The 9,097-nt window shown below is 57.0% G+C and overlaps 1 protein-coding gene across 4 annotated transcripts; it reads left to right on the forward strand.

Moving 5' to 3' along the window:
* The first annotated feature begins 106 nt into the window (after positions 1 to 106).
* Slc39a5 (solute carrier family 39 member 5) lies at positions 107 to 5,634 on the forward strand. 4 transcript variants are annotated; one of them, XM_059245268.1, is made up of 12 exons: positions 107 to 577; positions 888 to 974; positions 1,246 to 1,598; positions 2,007 to 2,190; positions 2,950 to 3,112; positions 3,239 to 3,408; positions 3,660 to 3,800; positions 4,147 to 4,240; positions 4,327 to 4,488; positions 4,646 to 4,726; positions 4,851 to 5,041; positions 5,375 to 5,634. In XM_059245268.1, exons 3-12 carry the CDS (start codon positions 1,315 to 1,317, stop codon positions 5,516 to 5,518), a joined length of 1,614 nt encoding a protein of 537 aa, XP_059101251.1. In that variant the 5' UTR covers positions 107 to 577; positions 888 to 974; positions 1,246 to 1,314; the 3' UTR covers positions 5,519 to 5,634. The 4 variants fall into 4 exon arrangements, with proteins under 4 accessions (XP_059101251.1, XP_059101249.1, XP_059101250.1 ...); XM_059245266.1 differs by lacking the exon at positions 5,375 to 5,634 and having other exon boundaries at positions 107 to 208; positions 498 to 577; positions 853 to 974; positions 4,851 to 5,344; XM_059245267.1 differs by lacking the exon at positions 5,375 to 5,634 and having other exon boundaries at positions 107 to 208; positions 498 to 577; positions 4,851 to 5,344.
* Positions 5,635 to 9,097: the final 3,463 nt, after the last annotated feature.

Here is a 9,097-nt window from a genome sequence, read left to right on the forward strand (position 1 = left end):
TCATAGGAAAAGCGGTTAGCAGGTGTGCACTTAGGGCACACCTGTGCCCCGTCAAGGAGGCCTAGGGCAAAGCAAGCCTGCCCCTTTAAGGTAGTGTCCCTCCCCTCCCCCGCTCCCTGCAGGTGACCCTTGTCCAGCCTTGCCTGCCACAAGAAGGCTGGGTGCCCCTTCCTCTGGGTGTCCTCTCTGTCTCCAGGCCTGCTGTCAGGTAATGCCAACCCCAACCCCCTGGACCAATCACGCTGATCAGACTTTGATCCCCTGATCTTAAGCCAGGTCAGATGTCAGAGGGGAGCCCTGTTCTGGCTTCTTTTCCTCCGCAGGGCTTCCCCTTTCTTGTTCTTAGATCATAGAGTCGTGAGTGCTGACAGTTAATGCCTGCTGGAGTGGGGAATTGCCCTCTCTTAGGCTTCCCAGGGTGGGGAATTGTTAAGAACAGCTTCTTCCCGGAATGCATCTGGGATTGCTACTTATCTGCCTCTTCGCCTGCCCCCCAGTTTAGGGACACCTTGGTTCAACTTTCCAGGGAATGTGGGGATGGGGTTGAAAACAAACGAAGCTCGGTACCAGATGTAAGGTACGTGGGGAGGGGTATATTCAGAAGGCTCGGGTGGTACTGAACGGGTTATAAAATATTTAAGAGGAAAAAACTGAGAACTCGTGTTCTTAACCATGTGGCTTCCTCAGGGCAGAGGGTGGCCCCTCCCCAGTCAGGGCCCAGTAGAGACTGACTTTTGACCCCCCCATCCCCGGGACCAGTGAACCATTAACTCCTGTATGAACCCTCCCACACTTGCCCCACCCCTGACTCCGCCCCAAAGCAGCTGGGAAGGGGGAACCTATCCATTTCAGCCCTGTATGAAACGTGGCTTCCCTTGCACCTGAAGGCTGAACTCCTGACTCAGGAATCTCGTAAGGTCCACAGTGAGGCCTCCCAGGGACCTGCGGTGACAGCTCTCACATTGCCAGTAGGGGTGAGGCCCTGCATATTGCAGAGGAATAGGGAGGGAGGGGCAAAGTGAGAGGTGGGTCTGGGGGACCCGAGATGTCAGCTGACTCTGGACCAGATGTAGGGAAAACTCTGGGTCAGGAGGCTGCTGCAGAAGGCAGGGGGAGGGACAGAGGGACCTGCAGAGGCTACTCTCCAGATGAAGCCCCATCAAGTGCCTATGACCATTCTCCCCCAGCCCTGAGCTGAAGAGCAGAAACCCTGACCTGACCCTGACACCCTCCTCCTTGTTCTAGGACACAATCCTCAGGATGTTCCAAGGGAAATAGGATTCAGAACCAGAGCCTCGAACCCATACCCCAGTGATGGGGCCCCCAGTGCACCATCTGTTGGCTGGCCTGTGCCTGGGGGTGGTCTTGGGCTGGGCGGGAGGCTCAGTCCCCAGCCTGGGCCCAGCTGAACAGGAACAGAACCACTACCTGGCCCAGCTGTTTGGCTTGTATGGAGAGAACGGGACACTGACTGCAGGGGGTCTGGCTCGGCTTCTCCACAGCCTAGGGCTGGGTCGAGTTCAGGGGCTTCGCCTAGGACACCATGAGCCCCCTACTGGGCGGGCTGCAGCCCCAAGTGGCGACAACTTCACACACAGGTATTAATCTCTCTCCCAAGCCCCGAAGTCGCATCTCCCAGCTCCACTCAGTGCCTACGCTCTAGCTGTCTAGTGCTACGCTAGCTCCCTGAAATGAATCCCCAGAATTACAACTCCTCTACCCTCCAGCTGCTCAGCATCCTTAAAGGTCTCACCTCTACTGCCTTTTAATTCTCCCCTCCAGACCCTTAGGGCCTTAAAGTCCCTGCTCCTGACGCACATTGTCTCCAGGCTGACCTGGTGCCCAGTGTGGAGCCCTCCTGGCTTCTCCCCAGACCCACAGCGACCCATTCCAGGCTCTCCTACGGTGGCAGCTCTGAGACTTTCCTGTGGCTGTCCCTCCTGCATAAAAGCTCCCAGGGCGGGTGCCTGGGAACTTGAGTCTGACTTTTAATCCATCTAACCTAGGCTGCAGGAACCAGAGCTGAGTGTGGATGTCTGGGCAGGAATGCCTCTGGGTCCTTCAGGCTGGGGTGACCTGGAGGAATCCAAGACCCCTGACCTGCCCAGTGAGCCAGGGCCCTCGGGCCTAGACCTCTTCCACAGGCTTCTGCTGCTGGACCATTCGTTGGCTGACCATCTGAATGAAGATGTAAGTCTGATGGTCGCTAGAGAGGGACCAGGAGCCATGGGACCAAGTGGCCTGAAGTATTTGAAGAGTTGGTAATTGAATGGTTACTCAGTATTAGGACATGTTGTTCTAATAGTGAAGGAATCTCCTTTGACTTTAGTGCAAGCTGACCAAATTCAAGGGCCACACTTAGCAAGCACACACTCCGGAGGAGTATCAGGGTAGGATGGTTATGTGGAGAGGTGTCGTGGAGACGACGGCTGTGTCTATCTAGAAAAACAGTTCTTTCCTTGTTCCACATACACAAGAAGGCAGACAAAGCTGCCAGACTCTCATCAGTCGGAATGCCCCATCAAAAGCAGCACTCCGGCAGGGTGGTGGTGGCGCACGCCTTTAGTCCCAGCACTCGGGAGGCAGAGCCAGGCGGATCTCTGTGATTTTGAGGCCAGCCTGGGCTACAGAGTGAGTTCCAGGAAAGGCGCAAAGCTACACAGAGAAACCCTGTCTCGAAAAACAACAAAACAAAAACAAAACAAAACAAAAAAACAATAAAAAAGAAAGAAAATTGAGAAATTTATGTTGAATACTTACATTGGATTGAATACTCACCAGTGATTAACATACATTAAGTTCCCTTAACCCCCGTCTCTAAAGCATGTGCCAGTGTGAGCCAAGGGGGTCCCGAGAGAGAACTGGGACTCTATATTGAAGAACACATGTCAAGATCTGGGCTGTAGTTCACTATGACTCCCTAATACACGGTCCTCTCCTCAACCCCAGTGTCTGAACGGTTCCCAGCTGCTGGTCAATTTCGGCCTGAACCCTGTGGCTCCCCTGACCCCTCGTCAGTTTGCTCTGCTCTGCCCAGCCTTGCTTTACCAGATCGACAGCCGGGTTTGCATCAAAACCCCAGCTCCAGCACCTCCAGGAGACGTACTGTCTGGTCAGTGAGGGAGTGGGTCCCTTGCTAAGGAAGGGGGCCCCCTGGGGTCCCTTTAGTGTATCTCTGCCCACATCGCGCCTCTGGGCCAGCCCTGGCCTGACACTAGCCCCCATTCTTCCTTCCCAGCCCTGTTTCATAGTGCCCTGGCGGTCCTGCTGATCAGCCTCCCTGCTCCCCTCTCCCTGCTCCTGCTGAAGCTCCTGGGACCTCGTCTGTTGCAGCCTGTGCTGGGCTTCCTGGGGGCCCTGGCCGTGGGCACTCTTTGTGGGGACGCCTTGCTACACCTGCTGCCACATGTATGCGAAACTCCATCCTCATACCCTGACCCCCTGGCAGCTAGCCTCCATGGATCCACGAGTTCCTCGCCATAGGACCCGTGGTGGCCCTTTCTTTCAGCTCCCACATCCTAACCCCTCACCCCTGGCTTCAGCCATAACTGCCTTCTATTGGGACGTATGAGTAAAAGCTTGCTACCCCTTCCCTGGGAGAAGGGGATGCTGTTGGGTACAGGGGCTTCCAGGGTCTGCCCTGATCTACTTTCTGACAGGCACGAGGAGGGCGGCACACAGGACCTGGTGAGCAACCAGAGGAGGACCTGGGTCCAGGGCTGTCAGTGCTTGGTGGCCTCTTCCTGCTCTTCGTGCTGGAGAACACGCTGGGACTTGTGCAGCACAGAGGACTCGGGCCAGTGAGTGACTCCCTTGCTTTCCTTCTACCGCCAAACCCAGAGTCCTAGCCAAGCCAGGAGGTGAGGGGCAGCGTGTGCTTCTGGACCTCGGCGGCTTGGCCAATTGCACAGGACTTGTCCACTACGGAGTGGGTATGGGCCTCTTGGCATAGACCCAGGACTTCTGGCCAAATGGCTGCTTTTCTGCAGTTCATATCAACATTAAACAGAGGGAGATGCTGACCTGGCAAAGGGTGTGGGTCAGAAAACATTCTCCAGGTGTTCACTTTCCCAGCCGCTGGCCCGCTCTCCCCTTAGCCCTGGCCCTGCTGCCTCCTCCACCAGGAGGGATGCCCTCCCATTTCAGAGATGCTGCAGGAACAAAAGGGATCCTGGAGAACCAAACCCTGACCCAGAGGATGGCAGTGGGATGGTCCTTCGACCCCTACAGGCAGCTTCAGGTGACTAGAAGAGACAATGAGCACACTGCCAGCCTGTAGCTCCCGCTTGCCGTTACCAGCATTTGTCCTGGTCCTTCTTACCGCAGAGCCAGAAGTTCAGGGCCAGAGGGAGAACAGCCAGTCCCCACCAGCTCCAGTCCCTTCTGGGCACCGAGGCCACAGTCATGCACACCAGGGTGGTAGCAGTATCGCATGGATGGTCCTCCTGGGAGATGGCCTGCACAACCTCACTGATGGGCTCGCATTAGGTTTGAGGCCACGGGAGCCACGGGAGCCGAGGTGGGAGGCAGGGCTCTGAACCAGCAGGGACAAGAGGGTGACTGGGAAGGTGGGAGAGAGCCAGAGGGAGCTGGGAGAGCAACTCCTGACTTTCTCAAGAGCACCCTTTGATTCTGCTGCTGTCAGGTGCGGCCTTCTCCGCCGGCTTCTCCAGCGGCCTCAGCACCACCCTCGCAGTCTTCTGCCATGAGCTGCCCCACGAACTGGGTAGGAACGACTCAAGTGGGTAGCTGGGCTCCAGAAAGGAGACCCACAGAGTAGAACTCGGAGGTTGGTGGACAAGCGTGAGGGGCAGCTCCGACTCATGTCCTGTCCTATGTTCCCCCAACAGGTGACTTCGCAATGCTGCTTCAGGAAGGGCTGTCCTTCCGGAGGCTGCTCCTGCTGAGCCTCGTGTCTGGAGCCCTGGGACTGGGGGGTGCAGCCCTCGGGGTGGGGCTCAGCCTGGGCCCCATCCCCCTCACTCCCTGGGTGTTTGGAGTCACGGCTGGGGTCTTCCTCTATGTGGCGCTTGTGGATATGGTGAGGTGTGGGATAGAACAGACAATTCAAGGACAGTGTGGGCAGGTGGGTGTGGAGGAAAGGGCAGTGCCACCCATCCACCTCCAGGTCTGGAGAGTATTGGCTCATGGCCCCACCAGAAAAAAACATCCAAAGGTGGGGAGGCCTAGGATGGGCAGGCTTGGCGGCACACACCTTTAATCCCCTCACTCAGGAGGCAGCAAGTTCGAGGTCAGCTTGGTCTACACAGTGTTGCAGGCTAGAAGGGCGTAGACAGTGAGCTCTTGTCTTGGAAGGCAACAAACAAGTAGGTCCTGGGTAAGGGCAGAGTCCTGACGGTCTCTTCCCTTCCAGCTACCAGCCCTGCTCCGTCCTCCCGAGGCCCGGCCTGTGCTCCACGTGCTCCTGCAGGGGCTGGGGCTGCTGCTGGGCGGGAGCCTCATGTTTACTATCGCCCTGCTGGAGGAACAGCTACTGCCCATGGTTCCTGATGGCTGATGGGGCCAGTGGCACAGGATCCAGGTTGCCCTTCCTTCCCCCCAACCACAGGAACGGAGGCGGGACACAGGGCCAGTAGGAGCAACAGGATTTTAATAAACAGAACCCACCCCAAAGCCATGACTACGACAGTTGAACTTGCACCAAAACAGCATAGAAAACCAGGGTGTGGTAGGAGGGCTCAAAGCAGGTCGGGGAGGACAGGAGTGGGGGCCTGGAGGGTGTGGGGCGCATCAGTCTTCAGGGATAGCATTGTGCTTTAGCCCAAGTAGGAGGGGAAGGGCAGGGCAAATGCACCAAGGTCTCCATTCATCTCTGCTGCCCTCAGCACCCTGGGGCTGCAGGTATCTGGGCTTTATTGCTGCCCACCAGCGTTGCACACCCCGACCCCGACACTAGCACCACAGGTGGATCCAGGACAGGGAGAAGGGCAGGGATGGGAAATTGCTTAGAGAAAGATTCAACTAGAATCCAGTGAATTGTGCTCAGTTCTCTTTACTTCCTACAACCGAGTACATGGGTCACAGGGTGGAGGGTGCAGCAGGACATGGAACATGCCCCTCCGTGCTCCCCAACACACCTGCACACAGGATGGTGGTGTCTGCAGCATCACAGGTCATGCAGGGCATGGGGAAAGGGAGGTTCACACACACATAGATGCCCACAGTGGGTACCAGACAGAGAACACCCCTGAATATACACAGCTGTACATGGGGAACCCCAGGTCCCCACCCAACCCTCTCCCCTGTCCTGCTGTTCCCCAGCAGGGGAACTGTATTGCTTTGAGAGAGCCACCCTGGGGCTGCTCTGCCAGGCACCCTCCCCTCCCACCCACCCCATTTTGGCACATCTGCAAGACACACAGCAGCGAGAGCAGGCACCCTCCCTCCCGGGCTTCTGTGGCTTGGAGTTGGGGAAGGGGGTAGGAGATACTATCCTCTGTCTTTCTCCTAGCCCTTCCCAAATCCCTGCCAGACCCACTCTAGCCAAACCCACCCACCCCTGAAACACACACACGCACACGCGCACGCACACGCACACACAAAGCTGAGCTATCCAGGAATACGAGTGAACAGATTGTCCAGGATGGGAGCAGAGGCGGCAGGAAGGACTGGAAGCAGAGGCCCCACCCTGGCACGGGTCGACTGGCACACAGCTACTTTAGTGCAACTGGAGGGTACCCAGAGTGAGGGGGACGGGAGGGCCCAGGGGAGGGCCTAACAGGAGTGAGCGAGGGCCAAGGGCGGATCCACTCGCCACCGCCATCCTCTGCCCTCCCAAATGCAGTGACAGTGTCCCCTCACACCTAAGTGGGCAACAGCAGCCTCGGAGTCAGTACCTTCAAGTAATTCAAAGAGCAGACCCTCCCCACCCCAACTCCCTCCCATCTCTGGGAATTTGGTCGCTTCTCTACAGGGGTTGGGTTGGGAGGAGGAGTCCCCAAGTCAGACCCTTCTTTCTCTACCTCCCTCTTCCCCGACCACTGGGCTTGGTCCTTGAAGACTCCTCACTCTGTCCTGCCCAAGCTGGGTGAAGGCCCAGGGGTTGGAGCCACACAAGGGGGGAGGCTACTTTGCTCCCTGCCCCCCCCCAGAAGGTAGGGTTCAGACTTGGCAGGAGGGATGGCCATACTGGCTTGCCCCAGGAGCAGGGCTTCCGGGCTAGGGTCTGTAAGGCTATTTTCCTTTGCGGTGGGGGGGGGGGGGCAGGGAATGAGCACTGGGGGTGGGAGAGGGTGAAAAACGGCTGGGTGGGAAGGAGGAAGGGGCCTCCCCGCTGGAGCATAGTAACTGGAGTCATTTCAACAGAGAAACGCTCATGTGCATAAGACACACAGTGTGCGTACTCCCAGCCTGCCAGCCTGGGCCCACCCCACCTCTCGGGACCCCTTCCAAGACCATAGAGAGGGTTTTGGGGGTACAGTTGTAGAACCATTCACTCAGGCCCCACCATCCCCACCCCCAGCCTCTTCTCCCCTCTGATCCAGGGAGGAGGAAGGTGCTTGGGTGGGCAGACAGCGGTGGAAACAGTATTGAGTTTTCCTTTGGTTACATATTGAAGGCAAAGGTGAGCTGGACTTACAGTCAAAACGGATAGGGTGAGGAAGGAAGAGGGGCCATGGCTGGGGTTAGAGAGGGAGGCGGCCCTCCTCAGCCCCTCCACCCCAAGGAACATGTCTACATGGGGTGGCAGTCCCTCTGTCTCCTATCTCCCACCCCCCACAGCACCAAACAAAAGGAGAAGCTCCCTCCCCCAGGGGCTACTCCCCACCCCAACCTGGGCTGTACATTCAGTGGTTTTCAGCAGTCCTATGGCTCAGGGGCCACGGGTAGGGGAGGTGGCCCACCAGTCTCAGAGTCTCAGCTGGACAGTGGCAGTGACCTGGGTCTGTCGGTCCATCCTGGGACCCACAGTTGTGCCATTTGTTTTTCTGAAGGATGGTACACAACCCTACAAAAGCCACGCCCAATCAGAAACATCCCCCTAAAATCAGAAACTAAAAACTGGCTCTTCTCATGTCGCCTGACTCTCGTCTGTCCCCTGTCTCCTATGTAGCCCTCGCTGTCTCCTTTGCTGGGACCCAGGGCTGTTCCCAGGGTCCTCACTTAAAATAGGCCTTTTCACAAAAGTGCTTATGACTTGAAGCAAGTGCTTTAGAGCTGCGGTGGGGAGAGGGGAGGGGAGAGGAACAGGGGAGGGAAGGAGATGTTCCTCCCCCACTCGACCCCCTTGAGATTGGGGGGCATTCTGCCTGTTTTACTTCTCCACACCCGCTTAAGAGGTTTAAAAAAATCTTAACATTAAAATAAATATGCAGTGGCCATGAGAATGGTCAAAATGCTTCAAAACACTAGGGCTGGGGAGCCCAGGGTGGGGTGCGGGATTTCCTTTGGCATAAGGAGAGGAGGCTGCCCGCCCTCCAGGCCTCCTCACAGCCACATGAGGAGGGACAGAGGCCCCCTGTCACATCCCCAGCACTGCTGACATGTGCCCAGGAGAGCAGGGGACAGACAGCCACCAGAAATCTCATCTAGCAAAGCAAACGATGGGGCGCCTGACAAACGCTCAGTCAGATTCCTTCTGATATGGTCAAGCATTAATAAAGGAGAACACGACTGATACCCCAAGTCATCCCCGGGGAACCACTTCCCTGCTCCCCATGCCCCCACCACCTAATTCCCAGCACCAAGATGAGAGGGTGAGATGGGGAGATTCTAGGAGAGAGAATTGAAGTTAGGGACAAGCGATGCAGAACCAGCGGGGTGGGGGCGGGGGCGGGGGCGGGGGCGGGGGCGGCAGCCCTTAAGAGAGGTCACATTGATTGTCGTATAGGGAAGGGGAGGGCATGGAGGGTGTGGGCAAGAGGGGCATTGCAAGGCCCTTTGGCTTTGAAAACAAAACTAAAAACTAAAAGCTGCACAATCCTTCTCACCAATAATGGTCACGTGGAAGCCTTGAAATGGTTTAGGATCTGAGGGCAGGGCAGCAAGACACAGATAAACAGGGACCACAGAAAGGAAAGTCAAACACCCCAGGCTTCTGGGAACCAGCGTGAGGTATGGTGCAGGGTGTCTGTGG

Source organism: Peromyscus eremicus, chromosome 18 (assembly GCF_949786415.1).
Source record: "Peromyscus eremicus chromosome 18, PerEre_H2_v1, whole genome shotgun sequence".
Taxonomy (NCBI): Eukaryota; Metazoa; Chordata; class Mammalia; order Rodentia; family Cricetidae; genus Peromyscus; species Peromyscus eremicus.

What these genes read in the sequence shown, in the direction of transcription:
- Slc39a5 (XM_059245265.1), top strand. Translation starts at nt 1,315, where the DNA reads ATGGGGCCCCCAGTGCACCATCTGTTGGCTGGCCTGTGCCTGGGGGTG. An exon ending in AGCACAGAGGACTCGGGCCA is followed by an intron (nt 3,801 to 4,146) that starts GTGAGTGACTCC and finishes CTCCCATTTCAG; the next exon opens with AGATGCTGCAGGAACAAAAG. An exon ending in CACTGATGGGCTCGCATTAG is followed by an intron (nt 4,489 to 4,645) that starts GTTTGAGGCCAC and finishes TGCTGCTGTCAG; the next exon opens with GTGCGGCCTTCTCCGCCGGC.